Below are 20117 nucleotides of genomic sequence, written 5' to 3' on the forward strand. Positions count from 1 at the left end.
CCGTTGTAGACTGTTCCCATGGTGATTAGATTCGACGTAAACAACGAGGGTCAAGCGACTTTCACGACAAAGAATTACACAACAGACATACAATGTACATGTAACAAGAAATATATTTAAAAAAGATAAACGGCATAGTTTTAATGCTGGTGGTTATAATGTAAAACTACTGGTGAAATAAGTTAACGAACTACATTGTAATTAATAAATGCGCAGTTTCAGCACGGATAACAAAATTATATCAGTTTGAATCATTTTTGGTGATAATAAGACTGCAAATGTGTCATTTGAATAGATGCATCCACTTATTCAGCTTGCATTCAATTTAAAAGGGACATCACGGTAAAAACGTTGCAATTTTCAGTTATGTTTCTGTGCTGTCCCAATGTTCACAGTCAATCCCTATGTCCAGCTTGACCACTCGATTTAGTTGGGAATCCCCCTCTAAATTTAGCGCGGAAATTATTTTTAAATCATTACGTGACTATTTTGAAATCGTGGCAGCACAAACACACGATAGTTTACAAGGCGATATCTATATTCCATCTGGGTTAGTTGGATAACGATATTATACAGTGGTTTAAATGTTAAATAACACGTTCTGTATATATTACGGCACACATATTTATGTGTAAATAAGTGTAAACATTGTTCATATAGTATAGTGACAGTAGCGATGTACTGGTACAGACTATAAATATTACCGAGTTTGTGGAACTATTACCGAGTTTGTGTTAATATTACAGAGTTTGTGTAAATATTACCGAGATTGTGGAAATCTTACCGAGCAGAATACGAGCGGCGTCCGTATTACTGCTGTTTTCATGTTTGAACTGTTACAGTCTATTGTACTGTTTCCCAAGTTTAATTCTAGGATTGTGTTTGACCCATTTTCCTATTATTATCTTCATTGCGGAAGCTGTTATCGTTTTCAACCGCAGTCGATTCAAATTGGAAGCCATTTTTGTTTCCATGTGTTTTAGTTTGTTGTGCGCATGCGTTTATCGTATATGTCACAACATTTTTGCATATTCAGATTGTTGATCTGATAACCTTTTGATAATTAATAATTGATGTTTTTATGTACATACATCATCGAATTCGAATGGTTATTGTTCAGAAGGCAATTTTTTTTTTAAAGATATACCCAATAAAAATACAAAATAAATATTGGTTTACCGTGAGGTCCCTTTAACTTTGTTTCGTTTTTAACTGTATATCTGCATTTTGCATTGACCGCTACATTGACTAATCACATACTTCATCTTGACCAGTAACGCCACCTGTCGCGTCATATCCGGGGCCAAAACAAAATTAGACGGCTATGCCGAAAAACATGCGTGTTTTACGTATAAAAATACGGCGGTGAGCACAATGTATCACTAGCATGGACTGCGTTATCATGAAAAATAATTTAACGCAATACACTTTAAGTATTTAACTATAATTTCGGAAGGAAAATCTCAAATATTCCTGTAAAGACAGTGCCGTCAAAATACATCAAACGTCCGTTTTTGTCATGTCAGTCTCTTTGACATGACCACTTTTGGGTTTGAGAAGCAATCTTGCAGTGTTGTATTTATAGTGGCATTGTATACAACATTTGACAACTGACCAATCTGTTAACCAAAAGATAAATACATTTTTATGTAACAGCGACGTCATACGTGGTACGATCGCTTTGTTGTATGAGTTTGGGACATATCGGCGAAAATAAAGGCATAACGACAATGCTTTGTAAAGGAAACTGATAGTGACTTACTGTTAAAGTGATATAAGTACCATATTACATAAATATGGCAATATGTTCCTACAGTACTGTATATTCAATTGTATTCTAGGCGTTATGGATTGAAACTAAGCATCACAGACGAGTCCTAGTAGGACGAAACAGTCGTATGACACATTTTACCTCATTTTGGCTCTACTGTATATTTCAATTTGTTTGGGTCTGTTTGACCGTCAATCTCCATAATCAGAAAAGGCATCATTTACATATAAGCTACAGAATCTGATTGAAGAAATATGCCTTGTCGACTTTAATATGATATAATTAGGTACCTTAAGCTAATTGAAAAAAAACGGAGGGTTTGCGAGAGTAATGCGATGCATATTGAAATCAACTGCTTGATTGCGTTTATCCTGTTGTTTGGTTTATTATTGTTTAACATCCTATCAATCCTAAGGTTATTTAAGGACGGTCTCCCGTGTGTGACATGGGGCCGCGGTGGCCGAGTGGTTAAGGTGTACCAACACTTTAACACTAGCCCTCCACCACTGGGTTGCGAGTTCGAAACCTACGTGGGGCAGTTGCCAGGTACTGACCGTAGGCCGGTGGTTTTTCTACGGGTACTCCGGCTTTCCTCCACCTCCAAAACCTGGAACGTCCTTAAATAACCCTGGCTGTTAATAGGACGTTAAACAAAAACAAACCTAATCCCGTGTGTGAGTATTGTTTTGTTTGGTTTATATTGTTAACGTCATATCAACAGATATGGTCTTTTAATGAAGGTCTCCCTTGTGTAGAGATGGTTTTGATTATTCTTTCTTTCGGAAATCATTACTCTATTCAGTCTGATTTTATCCATATATTTCCTAGCTTATCTAACGTTCAAGAGTGGCGCCGTGTAAGACGATAATGTGGTCCCTAGTTGTCGAATATTTAATTATCGTTCACATGCCATACCATTCAGATTTTCTTTCTATGTTTCTCGTATATTGTCATTCTGTTCTATTCGCAATGTCGCATTGCATTGTTTCTTCCTTCAGACACGTATACTATATCTTTAAATGTTATCCAATAACCAAATTTATGAAACTGATTAACGTACAGGTATTAATAACCTCTCTTTTCATGTATTAACATCTGTTAGCATCTGGTTATATTTCAATTTTTAAATGCCATGTATAGCTTCATAGGCTGAATTCCAATATGGACGCTACCGATAGAAACTGTATTCACTGGCGCTCGGCGGCGTCGATAAACCTCATTTTGCAACAGCATAATAACGATATACTACCGCAAATCACTGTAAGATTATCCCCAATATTTAACACACTGAGACTGTAAATCATTGCATTTAACTGTCTAAGTGTAATAAGGTTTCAGTAATGTCGCCATTTTGTCTCGCATTATGATAGTCAAGCCAGCTACGGACTCAGTGTACATAGTTATGATAGCAAGCGGTACGGAATCAGTGCATATATTTAGCGGTACAGTATCAGTATATATTTATATGTAGTTAGAGCTCCAGAATTAGTGTACATAGTAAGCAATACGGTATCATTGTATATAGTTAGAGGTATGGAATCAATGTACATAGCGGTACGAAATCAGTATATTTAGTAGGCGATACAGTATATATGTAGTTAGATGTACATGATCAGTGTATATGTAGTTAGAGGTACATGATTAGTGTACATAGTTAGCGGTATGGGATCAGTGGACAATGTCAGCGGTACGAAATCAGTATATTTAGTAGGCGATACAGTATATATGTAGTTAGATGTACATGATCAGTGTATATGTAGTTAGAGGTACATGTTTAGTGTACATAGTTAGCGGTATGGGATCAGTGGACAATGTCAGCGGTGCGGAATCAGTATATTTAGTTTGCGGCGCGGGATCAGTGTACAAAGTTAGCGCGATATGGGATCAGAGGGGCCGCTTTAACACTTTAACACTAGCCCTCCACCACTGGTTGCGAGTTCGAAACCTGCGTGGGGCAGTTGCCAGGTACTGACCGTAGGCCGTTGGTTTTTCTCCGGATAACTCCGGCTTTCCTCCACCTCCAAAACCTGGCACGTCCTTAAATGATCCTGGCTGTTAATAGGACGTTAAAAAAAATGCGGGATCAGTATATGTAGTCTAAGGTACAAAATCAGTATATCTAGCTAGCGACACGGAATAGGTGTATGTAGTTTGCGGTACGGGGTCAGTACATGTAGTTAGCGGTATTGGATCAGTATATTTAGTTGGCGGCACGGAATAAGTGTCTGTGGTTATCGGTATCGAAACAGCATTTGCAGTTTGCGGTACGAAATTGTTTTACTGGTACGAGATCTTGCATGTAGTTGGCGGTATAGAATTATTATATTAATATAACAGAACAGAACCAATGTATACAGTTATAAGTACAAGCAGTATATAGTTTTACACTTTGGAATAAAAGTGCAAGTTCACGGTACTGAATCAGCATGGGTTAAGGTAGAAAGAGGCTATCAATCAGTTCATATAATTCGCGGCTCGGAATCGGTTCTTTATGAAATTTGCTGTACCGAACAAATGCATAGAATTATAGGTCGCGGTGACTGCCTGTGTACATGTAAGTGACAAGGAATGTGTTTACATGTCTTGTTGGTTGTTTAGTCATAAAAGTCTGGTGGACGCGTAGATGAGGGGTCGTGGAGGTACTCAGACCGGTAATTGACCGTCTGTACGGACGTTACAGCAGCGATGGCGTGTTATGTCGCTCCCTCTACCTCACAGTTGTAGTTATAGTAGTGTATATACACATAGAGACTGTAATATTACAGGATCAGAGAGAGGTTTAACCGGCGTGCGTGCTCTTCCTTCACATGTCATACACCAGAACATTGCCCAATGACTGACCGCAAACCTAAAAAGGACATGCACGCTGTTTGGGAGCATGAACATGTTACCCGGCGTCAGAACGAGAAGAGTAACGTGATGTTAACTTCAGATGATTTTTGCTCTAACCACCATTTCCATCGCACCAAATGTCTATTTACGACCGAAGCACATAATTTGCAGGATCCCAGACAAAAAGATAAATATGTCTTGCATAAGCCTATATATGATAATTGAAATTTGAACTTTTTCCCTTGAATGAACAAGAAAAGTGTTTGTTTGGAGCGGCACGATTCATCTCCCTGTGATGACAAGACGTCCATAAGAGCAGCGCGTTTTACATTATTTTATCAGTTATAAAAAAAAAATACATGAAGCGAATATAGATTTTTCTAGTCTGTCGTGCGAATTTAACTTGCTTCTTCACGCGATTGAAAGCATAAAAGGAAGCGTTCTGGGAATGAGGCCTCCTGCTGATGGTGCTGTCGGTCCTCTAAGATGTACGTAGAGATTTCATGTGTGTTTCCGAGCGTGATCGAAAAGACGCTTTACGTCTAGGGCGGAAAACAACACGCGAATCATTATACAAAAACATCAGGTATACTATTTTTTGGTAGTTTAAAGGCTGAATAGACAGAATGCATTTTAACGTAATGCAGCATTTTATTGTGATATATAGACTGTTTTAATATTTACCCCTCATTCTGTTGGACCATTAAGCAGAAACGCTCTATGTTTTAGTCGCCGTATAATGGTTTTAGCAGTGCACGTGTTTACGCAAATTCACCTTGTTTCCTTAACTTTTCCATGGTCATGTCACTGGACAATTCCGTTTTAGTGTTGTCGATTAATCAATGTAACAATGTATACAAGCAGTGCGCACGTTGCAGATACGATGATTTTCATGGCGGTAAACTAAAGACACTGGACAGCTAGAATTTCCATTTTTTGAGCATTCCATTACGTAAATATTTCCTCTGAGGCCGTTTTGGGAAGAAGCCAAGGAAAATGGCTTCTCCATTGGTGTATGGTTGTAGAGTCCCATCATAACACTATGTTATGTATGTTTGAGTGACACGGACTTTTGGTCATTGTCAGATTGTAAAGCATACGGTTACGTCTCTTAAGCTCAATCTATGATATCGCCGTGCCCTTGGGAGCCATGTCACATATATCGTGCATGTTGGATGGCATAGCCGTCAATATTTGGTAGGTATTTTCCGATCCCCGACAATTACTAAGCAGTGACGTCGATCCCGTGTCTCCGGGGTTCTGGTACACCGTGACTCTCTCTGCCATCACCAACCGGCGACGAACATGTCGTGATATCAAGGCCACGTTTCTGTCAGACGGCTTGTACATGTTTGCAACAACTTGATATACGTTAAGTAGACGGCAATGGAAGTCCGTATGGTAATGTAAAAAGGGCCATAGTGTTTCACGTCACTTTAATGTCTGGCAGTCGTCACCATTCAAAATACGTGTACTGATACAAACCTACGTGGAAGGAAAATCGCCATCCAGAAATAATTTGCCGTTTAAAGATAATATTTCTATCTGGTGTTCAACCCTTGCCAAGGAGATATATGTCACAAATTGGTAGCATGTATCCCTAATTTGTGATTTAGTCCGTTTATATGTACAACGTCATACTCACGTATCGGGCGTCGACATTCATCACGGAACACAAGAGGACGGCGGTTTCACCTGTGTTGTAAGAAACGTTTGTAGGACGTGGATTGAAAAATGGAATCTTTTTGTTTTCTTCTTCGGGAAAGGCTAGAAATAGAAAAAAGAAAAGAAAATGTACGATATACATAAGGTCACGCTCATACTAAAAATAATATTGTTCATAAATACAGGAAGAGGTCAAATACGCAGACATCATATGGAATGGTAAAAATGATAGAATCTCAAGAAACCAAATAATAAAACCTTATGAGGAAGGTGGACTAAAAATGTTCAACATAGAATACTTCATAAAAGCCCTAAAATTATCATGGGTCCAAAGGATACTAAAATCAAACGGAGCATGTAAAGCCATCTTCGAAAGTATTATTGGTTGTAATATTAACTCCATATTTAAATTCGGAAAAGAATTTTTAAATAAAAGGCAAATGTAATTAAAAATATTTTTTGGAAGGAGGTACTTTCTGATCTATACATCGTTTCAAATTGTGTCGATGAAGATGACAACATATATCAACACCTATGGTACAATAATAACATAAAAGTAGATAACAAACCTATTTACTTCAAGAGATGGGCAGCTAGAGATATTTTTTACGTATATGATCTACTAGATGAGAATGGTAGTCTAATTCAATCGTACGACATATTTTGTGCCAAACACAATTTTTACCCTCCAATCACTCAATTTTATGGTTTACGTAACGCCATCAGAGCATCTTGGTATGCTATTCAAAATAGACACCACACCTTTTCTCTACCACATTGTCCAATTCATATATACTATATACTCACAAACAAGCAAAGAGGTCCTTCTGTTTATAATTTATTTATTAAAAACTTAAAAACAAACAATAAATACATTACAAAATGGTCAGAAGAACTGAATTTGGTAGAAGGTACAGTATGGTGGAAAAAAATAAACATAATCCATTTTAAATCCACTATAGACTGTAAATTAAGATGGTTTCAATATAGAATAATACACAGGATTTTAAGTACAAACAAATATCTACATATGATAAACCTAAAGGACTCTCCATTATGTACTTTTTGTAACCGTCATACAGAAACTATAGTCCACATTTTTTGGGAATGCAGACTAGTAGCAATCTTCTGGGAAGATTTCAAAGTATGGCTATATGATGATACTTTAACTAATTTACAATTACATGTTACGGATGTAATCTTGGGAAAGTTACATAAAGATCAAGAAGTCAAATATCTCAATACGTTAGTATTAATAGCAAAATTCCATATTTATAAACAAAAAAATAAAAATTGTCTCCCCTGTATTAATGGATTCATAAAAGAACTAGATTTGTATCTAAAAACAGAGGAGGTAATTTACAAAAACAACATGGAGTATGATAGTTTTGTGAAATTTTTCAGATCTTCTTCACACATATCATAACATGTACTTAAAAGTAAGTCAAAAGTTTTTCTTTTTTTATACCTTTAAACACAATATATTAAAATGAGAGAAAGCGTGAGTGGAAGGTTGCTTGTTTGTTTGTCTCTGTATTCCAAAAAAACCCAACCAATCTATTCATCACTTAATACGTATTGTACATCTTACTGCTGTAATGATATGTCTGTATTATTATACCATGTAATATAATGTACCTGTATGTATACTATATGTAAAAGGATGAATAAAAAAGATTTCAAAACTAAAAAAAAAAAAAAAAAAAATACGCAGACATTAACGGCGTCGCGATATGCATTTTTTTCGCTTGACGTCAGTTGGTTTGCCAAAGACCACATTATCCACAGATTGTATTTAAAGCGTACCCCGGACCTTGGCGGATGTACCGATTTGCTTATTGCAATCTTGTCAACAAAGGTAAACTTTCAAATAATTGCTGGCAATTTAGGCTCATTCTGTAAATTAAAACAAGGAACAAAGCAAAACGTTAGATAATTTTGAAAGACAAAGGAGATGACTTTACAAATGGCTAACATGTATTGAAGGTTGCATTGTACGCATTAATTTCATATCCAATTCATATGATTATTCGTTTGTCCATAACATGCTCATTCTGTAAAACCCTTCCTCTAGAAACTTTTCTTCCTTCTAAGTACCGTTTCAATGAGCCTTGCAGATGGACTTATTTCAATTTGAGGAAATGCGGCTTTGCTGAACAAGTAACATTATTAATGAGCGGTTATATGGACAAGAGATTGTGACATAGAGTAGTTAAATATACATGTTCTCGCGAACGGTCACAAGAACGAAAAAAACGTTTTAACAGTTTCAAAAATGGGTACCTGTAAAGTGCGAAACGAAAGCAAAACGAAACGAAACGAAATCTAACAAAACGAAACGAAATCAAACGAAACGAAAAATGAAAACATTAGACATTGCAAAGGCCTAAGTGTCCCGTTCCCATCGGTGTAAAGAAACAACACAAAGGAATATATTCATCGCAATAGGAAGAAAGAAGCATGGCGAATGCTAACCCTCATGTATGAGGACATTTTTGTATCTGTATCTCTTTGGGGAAAAAAACAAAAACAAAAAAAACCTATAACGGCCTTGTGGCCTTTCAGCGGACGAGAATAGATAGGAAATTGAGTAGAATGGGAACAGTATAGAATGAAAAAAGAAAGTGGGGTGGAAGAGTCGTCTGTCTAATTGATGCTGTGATTAATTTTTGAAGGCGACTCCCGAATTCGAACGGGTCCTAACCTAGCACTATTTAGTAGCAGTTAGGCTTACCCTAGCGAAGATGAAGGGAGAAGAGAGAAGACCCTACCATGTGAATTTGGTTTATCAAGGTTTTTGACGTCGATCTAAACACCTAAAACATATTTCGAAATATTAAGTATTGGTCTAAAAATACCCTATCCTCTGAGCCGGCGTTATCACAACAAAAGACCGCCGAGGGATCTTTATCGTGCAAGTTTGGCATTCTCACACGGGACACCAATTTAAGTCCTATCTGACGGACTTGATATCAGTCGTAAACGGTTAATTTCAGTACTAGTGCTTTATTTTTGTGTCCGCACTTGTAAGACTTCCTTCGATGTCTGATTCAGATTATATGATTAGTCCATTATTTAAAGGCATACAAATCGCGTAGTGTATTGTGTGTACAAACATGGTGTATATCAAACATGTAATTCTACCAGAAATAATCACAAATACTGGTAAAATATCTTCTTATCAATAAATTCATAATCATAATACACTATTTCTTACCCACCTGCTGATTAAAAATAACTGATAGCCAACTAGATTTACATTCAAAATGAAAGGACGTTACTCTTACAAGTTAAAGTAATTTAATTTGCTATAAGCGTTATTTCAAGCATCCAGATGAAAAGAACAAGTTGATTTTACGAAAATCTCTGAGCAAAGCTGAAATATAATAAAATATATTCCTTTTTCAACCATAGGAAATCCACTTATAAATAAATGTAACTAATCCAGTACTTAAATATTGTCTAAACATATCCAGAGTTATTCACACTTCATCAAAGTTACAGAAATGGAGTCGTCCTCTGATGCTTTCATTCTGTCTACACTCCCGACACCAGCAATACGGGAACAGCGCGTTAAGTCGGGGTTTTTATACGAATCGCGCCTTACAAGTACGTGCACCAATACACTACGCGATTTGCACGCCTATAAATCGTGGACTAAGAATATTATCTAAATATAGTTATTTTATATTTAAAAAAACTGAGTGAATATTGCGATAAATTCGTTCTTTCCTGTGTTGTTTTAACACCGATGAGAATGGGACACTTAGGCCTTTGTGAATAGGACACTTAGGCCGTTATAAAGTCTTTTTTATTTTTTATCAATGTTTTCGTTTCGTTTCGTTTTGTTTTGCTTTCGTTTCGCACTTTACAGGTACCCTTCAGAAATACGCTCATCCAACATCTAAAAGTCATTGTTTCCAGACAACAGTAAATATAGGTACACAGAATGATATGATATCAACTTATTCATCATTCCATGTCTTGTGTTCCTGTACTTTGGAAACTAGGAAAATAATAAAAGCTTTCAATGGGGTGGCCCCGACACCAGATGGAGACTTTACCAGGATCACACAATACAGTGATTCAGTTGTTTACAATTGTGTCTTAGCTTAGTGAGTAATGTTAGGGCGACGGTGTACGTAATTAAAGAAACATGGATAACTGTAGGTTGATTCCTAGTAGGTTCTTAAAGCTTATACCAAATTTCTGCGATTGCTGGTAAGAAGGATGATCCCGTATTAGTAAGGTTATGAATAGTATTTATTATTATTTTTGAGAGGAAATGGATTTATGGAGATATGTCACCTACTAAAGCTAAACGTAATTTATAAAGATAATATGCAGTTAGTTTTTTGTGCATTTTGCATGTTAATACCACGTCTGCAACATTCCATTTCAGTTAAACGGCACTACAAAACAGCTATTTGGTTTGCCGTGTTAAATTAGGCATCATCATTTATTACTATTGTCATGTAATGCATTATAACTTCCAATATGTTAGCCACAATATAAATCTATCAGATAATCCATGATGGAATCAAAGTGTTTTGGAAAATATGATATTTGGATACCGTCAAACAGAACTGTTCTGTGCCTATTGAAATTATAACTGAAAAAATCAACCACGAAGCCGTATTTCTAAATACAATTACTCAGACAATGCTTAGTCACATATATGATAAATATGCGGTTGTTTAGAGAGGATATCTTTTACTTCTGTTCTCTGTAACTATATTGTTTTCTTTCCTAACCTCTTGTCGCAATACAAATTTAGTCTTGAGAATTTACTCAAGCGAAGGACGTTATTTTCCCCTGCTGCGACAACCCCAAATCCATAAAATTTGTACTTATCCCTGTTCGAAGCTCAGTTTTCATGAAAGCCAAGGGAGAGTGTTATGTTAGACTTCATGATCTTATTTGGTAATGTTTTATTTCCTTGTGCGACATAAAGTCTCTAGTTCTCGTATTGGGAATGTGACTTTGCCCGGAATTGACTTAGATATCCTTACCGGGTATCGACGATGAAGTACATTTGGTTTTGTATTTTTAATGGGTCTCCATGCATATCTATATTTTGTCCTCGCTTTGTCAATTTTGAGTTGGATTAACAGTTTCTCATTAAATTGCTGAGTGTTAAGCAGGAGTAACGACTAACTTTTTTTTAGAGATTATGGAATGTGCCAGTGGAGACTGCCGTCCTTAAATGACCTTAGCTGTTAATAGGACGTTAAACACAATAAACCAAACCAAACCAAACTTTGAGAAGAAGAAAGTCAAAATAAGATCCCCGTTAGTCGCATCTTATGATAATGCAATGGGGGCAACATGTACTATTCTTACGAGCTACCTTCAGGGCGGGCAATGAGTTCAGTGTATGGGCATTATCGTTTGTGTAGAATAAGCCAGATTAAGCACTCCATATCGGTAGATGTGTTTTCCCGTAGCCATTCTACTCCTGGTTCAACTTTCATACATATAACGTTAAAACTTTCTTGAAGTAAGTATGGAATACGTATGTATTGCTAATCCTTAATACCGATTAATGACAAAATTTGACTGGAACTTTATCATCATTCAATGAATTTGAGTTTCGATAGTGCATGTTGATGGATGATGCTTAAAGGCAAGTATTACGCCATCATAATTCATCTCATTTTTTGTGAGATATTAATGCATATAATTAACAAATATAATGGTGACACCCTATGGTTCAATTGTATCTATCCGGATTATTTGGCCATTAACTTGTATAAAGTAAACATAGATAACCAATAAAACACAAATCAAAAACTATTACTTTGATTACATAAATTATTTTAAAAAATTCGCATGCTTATGTTTTTACTTGTGCGCCGTGACAGTGCCATGTACGTTGTTCAATGATATATTTTCTCTAGTGTTTAAATTGTCCTCACGTTTTTCTCCGATAGTGATATAATTAGGTGAAATTCTTTATTGGACACAATCACGCGAGCGCGTGAATTGCTGACGCTTGATACAACACTTTTAGACGCTAGAAGCGCATTGCTACAGCCAAAAGACTATAGGCTGTGCTTTTGTCGTGTTTCAAGCTAAATTGAGATTGTTTTGACTAAAGCATTGGAACTAGGGCGTCAGTACCAACACATTTGGGATATCGACATGACAAAGGCTATTGCGAAAGAGAAAGGATTTTCATATTTGACATGTGTATTTCTTCTGATAAGACCTTTCCATTGGCCTTTGCATTTACTTTTACATGTACAAACTTAATTTCAACCCATCCGGCAAGCTACATTCAGGTGTGTTGTCGGTTGATTACTCTTGTTTAAAGAGTGGGACATTCGCTTATCAGAACGACATAAAATATAAAACATTAGCTAATTTAACATTACAGAATATGGTTTTCATTTCAAACCTCAGCATTAAGCTACAATGACTGTTTATTCGTGATGTTATGTTACCTTAATTTTATAAGCAAAACATTTCGTTGCTTTTCAAAGGTGATTAAAGTACGCTATCGTAAAATCCGCCATCGGCAAGCTGTGTTTACGAGTGACATATACATTGTCTTCACAATAACATGGTCGTATTCTTGGGAATTTGGCTATCAAGCGTGGTCTGTAAGCATTTTATCTCCGGGATCTTCGAACACTGACATCAAATGTATCTTGTCTGGTAAGACTAAAGTACATTGTCTCTCGACTCTATTATTGGCCGTAATAAGCTCGCCAAGAGATAAACAATTGACGGCACCAAGTATTCTATTGTCTCAGCGTTAATTCGATTGCAGCCTTTTCAAATATATCTGAACCAATCTATGTATAGTTAAAACTTGTATGTATTCATGAGAGTTGTTCAACATTACCATTACATACATAAGATAAATCTGCATGGCTATGGTGATACACAGCAAGCATATTTTGTTATAAACATAGTGCGCGCAATCCTTAAAAGGACAAGAATATCTTCGGAAAAGGACAACCGGTAAAGTTGACAGTATTGTATTGCCGAACTAATGTTACAGAAAAGTACCTCATGTTTTTCTGATTATTACAATGTAGCTTGGCTTTGTTCATTTCAGGCATTTACATTCTGTATCATTCAATGGTTGAAAAGCCATTCTTCACAGGAATACATGGTATCCAGTTCCATCTATCAACAGACAGAATCCTTCCGTCATAATTTGAATGTTAAGTCACGCTATGAATGACCATGGATCACTAAATAAGTATAAAGTAGGTTTACGTCTACAACTATAACATATTTTAATGTTACTAGATTGTATAAACATTTCTATAATTCTAACACAAAATAGTTATAGAGCAGAAACACGTATTTTCATTGAGACACTTGAAAGCGTACAAGGATATCAAGACCAGGCGTTCTGGAAGGATAAGCGTCTTCTGATTCAATCTGGATTGAGTCACATCCTCAAAATGAGAACTAGGGTGGCGCTAAGTTCATTTAACTTTGAGAAATCAGAAATGAAACAACATAGGTATGCAATATGAATATTGTATTTCATCATTAAATACACACACACTTTGGTAATGCAGTGTAGTACAATACCAGTGAAATAACAATTATTTATGATTACATATAGTCATAACTTTTATAGCTTTTCAGAATTAAAAGAATAGGGATCACAGATAATGCAAAACTTTAAGAGTTTCGGCATCCCGCCATTCCGTGTTCCAGGTCTGGTTCAATGTATGCGCTGGCACCATCTGCTTTTTTCTGTTTGCATTGAACTGACATTTCGATGCTTGTAAAACAGTTTTTATGAGAATTTGACATTTCTACGTTTCATCTGACATTTGGTGAAGGGGAGAAATAAAGACTACAGAGTTTCGTGTTTTGTAAAAAAAACAACTGATTATTTGCAATCCTCAATGTAGCCACTATACTGCACGTATTAACATTTTTTCTTGTTATTTCTCTTTTTAGGACAGCACCATCAGCATACGGGCTTTTCAAACACACCACCCTGTTCAATGGTGCTGGTGTGAAAGACGTCATTTGTTAGATAATAGGAAAGCATAAACATTTATCTGAGGCAGAATATTTAAACTAACGGGTTTCGACAATTCATATTTTGTCTTCAAATGATAAAATAATGAAGATAAATTGATCGGGTGCATAGTGACTACGTATCAGGGGAATAGAGTTCTATGCAGTTTTTCACAAAAATTCGAAAGAATTCGCCAACAAACCAAATACAGAGGAGTTGATAGCAATTTCATGACAACCCTAACTCTGCCAGCACCAACACATGTAAATTAGGCCATTACCGCTACGTTTTCTTATTGGTGTTGGCGTCGATTTTATTTTTAGTTTCAACATTCAAGATATCGATCCCCTAATAGAATAATCATTTAAAATATGAATTAATGAGACAAGTAGGAACGAATTCAACAACACCTCGACATATTCTATGTGCGGCATATCGACAATGGGTCCGAGAGGTTCCACAGGGAATCGTAAATGTTGTTGAAATGGAACACATGCTGAACACTGACGGAGATAATACGTAAGACAGCCATTCCGCCACTAAACATCCGTTACAAATATGATAGGCCTGTCAATATCGCCTTATGTTTAATATTCAGCTCCGGGATAAAACTGCAGTCATATTATACACACAAATATTAAACAAAGATTAACGTGGAAACTATCAGAATACATTAAAGTCTTCCATAGTGATCGTAAACTCACCTCTACATGAAAAGCAATTGAATGACTTCAATGCACCGGTATTTAGAACATAAAACAACGGAAGTATTGATACACATACATAACGGAAGTAGAAAGTCCAATCGGAACACTTCCCGATTTATACGAGATTGCCATAGCTAGGAAGGTGTTCGAATATACGATGGAGAGCAGATCTGCCGACCTCTAATGTGTGGCACGATACACAACCTTTAGACGAACAAACCACGCACACGAGTAAGAAATTTTATGTTAACCTTCTGAAATTTAATTAACACGTCACAGGAAGCGTCGTGTTAATCAGCGTAGGGGCATGTAAACATATTAAATGACTCTCGTAAAAGATACCACGAAGCCACGTGATGCCTGGTGCTGTGTTCACGTTACACTAGGACACGTGACGCTATCACCAAGATTATACCATGTTTATGTGTGGAAACCTTTCACACGGAGATTAGACCCGACAACTAATTGGTATATTGATATATAGGCTGATAATTAAAATTTATTCCAAATAAACCGCTTCGCATGTCTAGAAATTGCATTACCGTCTCCAATCCTTATATGATTTCAAAACGAAATAGGGCAAACTGTTTGATCGAAAATGAATTTTATATTATCATTTATAACAAAAATTATCAATGGCTTATATTAAGTGTTAACCATGACATTGAGGGCGGGTTTCCAAGTCACTGGAATAAATTTCATTCTCGTTTTCCTTGTATACTGTTTGAACCTGTAACATCAAACGGCATACCAATGCTCGGCAATGGAAGCTGACGACCATGAATGGACATGAGGGGCAATACGCCTTTGAAAGCATTGGTACATTGTACATGATCTGCTCTGTCTCTCAGGTGACATATTGTCTAAAAAAACAACGAAATTTGATTATGCAAATGTAATTGAAATTATAATGTAGTTTTATTTGATAACGAGAAAGGTATGTAATGTTACACTGGTAGTATGTTTAACTTGGTTGTAGGCCAATTAGTTCGTAAATTCCATTGTAGCCCAATGCTGGACACATTTATAGCGTCTTTTTAACGGCTATGGTGCACGTTAAAGCTTTATTATGGTCAATATAACCTTCTAAGATTCACATAACCACCTTTTTACCTCAACACAAGTATTTAGTTTATGTTCAAATATGTTACATAATAATACTGTTATCTAGCCAAAGAACAATCTGGAGCGCAACATATGTTCATGCATGAGTTTTCTAAAACTAGTTGTTGATTTCACAAAGAATCGGGGGGAAAAGAACGATATTTCTTTGATACCATAATTAAATTTATATTGCAATGATAACATTATAATTTCATGACAACTGTTTGAATTCTTCAATTTGCAACAATCAACACAATAAACCTACAAAACGGCTCGATCAAAGTGTTACAAATTGCAACTGCAAAACATATATCTTCTCATTATTAATCGCTAGTAATGTTATTTTCGTTTTTATTTCCACATTTTTAATATCCATTGATGTGATGAATTTCAATTTGGAAGAACTAGATACGCTATTTGTAATAATCATACAAAATATTACGGCTCCTATCTAGAATTTATGACACACACGCAATACATTGTAATCAAAACCATCATCAATAGCGCCGTCTGGTAAGGGATGTCCTAGGCTTCACAAATAATCCATGGCGGTATATATCACTTTCTAATGTTTTGTTCGCCGACCGAAACTAGACGGAAATAAACCTTAACGACTCTTTTATCTAGCTTCATTTTAACGTTATATCTCCGTCACGCAGAATTAAAATGTAACATTTGAAATACAAATAGATTGAAAATTCTATAATGTGGCAATTTCAAAGTTAAATATAACATTTACGGATTCATTCGATTTCGAGAATTCGAATTAATTTTCATGTATGGAAGTGCAGCCGTGCCCAAACTATTTTAACTTTAGGACATTGGATAGCGGTTGACGTTGAAATAGAATCGACTTGAACACATATTACATCCGTTGTTAAAAAATTCGAGAATGTAAACATACCTTAAAACATACATTTGTAGTTAGTACATTCCGATGTGTGTACATGTAATCTACACCTGATTTCACAAGTAATTCGTTTTATATTCCCGTTAAGTCAGAGCCACTTGGAATTACCAGGCGGTATGTCGGGAACAGGTCGCCGAGGATCCGACGCTGGTATTTCGATTCCGGCCTCCAAACCGTGATGGGATTAGTTAGGCTACACCAGCGTGCTCCCTGGCGACTGTTCTGTGTCGTAAAAAGCTCGCGGATCTAACAATAGACAATGCGATACTCTTTAAATGTTCGTATAAAAAACATTACTGGTGTTATTTCAATAACCGTATTCGTATTTGAGTCTCATCCATTTAGCATCGAGCTGAAGCCGATATTAGGATGTGGTTCTGTTAATAATGTGTAGAGATCCAATGGAATCGAAGGTCGCTCATATTACAGGAATACGAATATAAAAGTGGAATGGACGTAAAGCTCGCTAGGGGCAATGCTGGGGACGTGTCAGACGTGCTGCTATCAGTTCAAGTCACGGCAATGAGATGTACTTAATGTCAACGGGAATTCACTACATAATTGAAGTAAATTCAATATATATTTATCCTCCTTCTAATCCAAGAAGATTAAGAAAAAAACAATAGATTGGTATTCGAAGACATTATAAACAATACATAGCAAGTAACAAGCCGAAATATTAGGAGGTTGAATGGTACCTTACACAACATTGTCTTTGCATATTGACACATATTGGTTTTTTGATGAATAAACAAATGTAAAAAAATTAAGCACAGAGTGAAGTATAAAAGAAACTATAAACGTTCTGTGCATGACTTGATTTGATTGGTTTGGGTTGGATTGAACAGTACTGTTTAACGTCCTACCAACAGATATTACCATTTAAGAACGGCTTCCTCTTTGAGCGAGATGCAGGCGTGTTGTGTGTGTGTTTTGGACGGATGTGGTTTATTCTTCTGCTTGTGATAGTGCGGAAATGATGTCGTTTTTATAGCACTACCTTACTGAAGTAAACTGTCGAACACATCCAGCAGGGCAACCCACCCGGTCACATTATACTGACAGCGGACAAGCCAATCATCTTAATCTCCAAATAATGAGCGCTAAACAGGATAACAACTACCATTTACTTAAAAGAATCTGGCATGTCTCAGCCAGGAGAGTCGGAACCCAATGCCTTCTTCACTGGGTCGAACGGGCAACTAAATATTTAAGGAAGACATTGGGAAGTCGTTAAGAAATTTGCCTCTTACGAATTGTGAAGATAAGTTATTGTGCCCTAATTACATAGGCGTGCCAACTAGACAAAAGAAATTCAATACAATGCGAGTGCAACTGACATAACAATTCAATTGGTATATTTATCATTTTCGAAATATCTAATCTCATCGGTTTGGTTTATTTTGTTAAACGTCCTATCAACAGCCTATGTCATTTAAGGATGGACTCCAGTGCGTGCGACATGCTTGCGTGTGGTGAGTGCATACATGTGTTTTGGGAAACTGCGGTAATTGCGGAACGTAATTGTACCATATTAAAGTGATATTGAATTAGGTAGCCGGTCGGGTTATAATAACCTGTCGGATAATCGTCCGACCGAATAACCTGTTAAGCTGATACCAATAGGCCGGTAGGCCGCTAGTGGTCAAATCATAACAAACAAGGGCATTATGAAAACGTAATTTCTTTATAATTGCATTACTGTTCACAATGATGTTGATATTGTTTACATTGATAGCCCTTTATTATTACGTACATCCAACGTTCAAACGTGGTGTAATCAAGTTATCATATCTTACAAATTACAGAGTAAGCGGAGAAGATAAGTCAAAACCTGTGTCTCTTTCTTTTTCAGGAAGTAAGCCTGATATTTATTTTTAAGTCTGGCTATTATATACTTATTGTTTATTGTATACTTATGTAGGTACATTTGTATGATGTATGTATGTATGCATGTATTGTGTATGTATGTGTGATATGGGTCAATCAAGTACTATTACAAGTTGTGAGTCAGTCATGGTAAGTGTGGATTTCCACGCTAGACCATAACACGACTGGCTCACAGCTGGTGATCATGATTGAACCATCAAACTATCATGAACTGTATGTATATATGTTTGTATGTATGTACATGTATGGTATGTATGTGTGGTTACATAAATTATTGTCATACAAATATTTGTCACTTTAGCGTACTGTCTGGATTCTAACTACAGCTGAGAGGTACACGTATGTACATCTGTCATCTATATTTTTTACAAGTAAACAGTAAATAAACAAAAAAGGAAAATAGAGAGATGTGTGTCGAATGAATCTTCTCCTGCGTGAGGACACAAATGTATAATCCATGCTTGCTTTTGATCAATAAAATTATTTTGAACCTGAAAAAAAAAAAAAAAAAAAATTACATGTGCAACAATGTGTCAAATATTTCATTGCCATCATTGTTGCCATGAAAATGGTTTTAAAACTCTTGGTCGAGGAACAGCTCGGCTTTGATTGCAAAAAAAAAAAAAAAAAAAAAGTCTGGCTATTAAAAGGTTCATTCCAATATCTTAGTAATTCGAAATACAATGCTGATAACCAAGCTATGAGTGATGTCGTTCTTAAATAACCTGCAGAATTCCTGACATGTACAGCAAAATTAGTATTAAATGATTATGCGCACCAAGACAAGATTGTAAGAAAAGTCCCAAGGACCATGTTTACGGTCGCTCAGGTGTTCAACTCATTTCGGAATTCAATTAATCATTGACATCTTGCGGAATTTGTAATACATTCATTGACGTTAGTATACTTTTCTCTGTGTTTCCAAATTATCACAGACATGTTTGATTTTTTAAATAGTTGAGCATATTAGAACTTCTTGAAAACTTTAATCTCCCGTATACGCAAGTTTCAGGTTGTAAAGTTGATAATTAACCCATTTTTTTCCCAAGTTTGACAGGGCATGTCCTTATGTTATCGAGCTCACAATTTGATTTTTTTTTATTGTGATGACTAACCACTTGCTATCGATCGATCGCCTTCAGGTGAACGTGCTCATGGGCTATGTAAGTTATGCATGTACACCCGATTATTCGGTTACCGATTTTGGAACCCAGTTGAGGATCTTGCAAACTAGTAACCGGT

At 36.2% G+C, this 20117-nt stretch overlaps 1 protein-coding gene across 3 annotated transcripts in view; it reads right to left on the bottom strand.

The window, feature by feature from the left end:
• Positions 1 to 20117, bottom strand: part of LOC117334716 (lachesin-like) — a 165423-nt gene that overhangs the window by 44992 nt on the left and 100314 nt on the right. For all 3 annotated transcript variants that reach the window (XM_033894506.1, XM_033894505.1, XM_033894504.1), the window contains exon 2: positions 6249 to 6370. In XM_033894506.1, the coding sequence (XP_033750397.1) occupies positions 6249 to 6370 (122 nt within the window). The remainder of the gene's footprint in view (positions 1 to 6248; positions 6371 to 20117) is intronic.

The sequence above is a fragment of the Pecten maximus genome, chromosome 9, assembly GCF_902652985.1.
Source record: "Pecten maximus chromosome 9, xPecMax1.1, whole genome shotgun sequence".
Taxonomy (NCBI): Eukaryota; Metazoa; Mollusca; class Bivalvia; order Pectinida; family Pectinidae; genus Pecten; species Pecten maximus.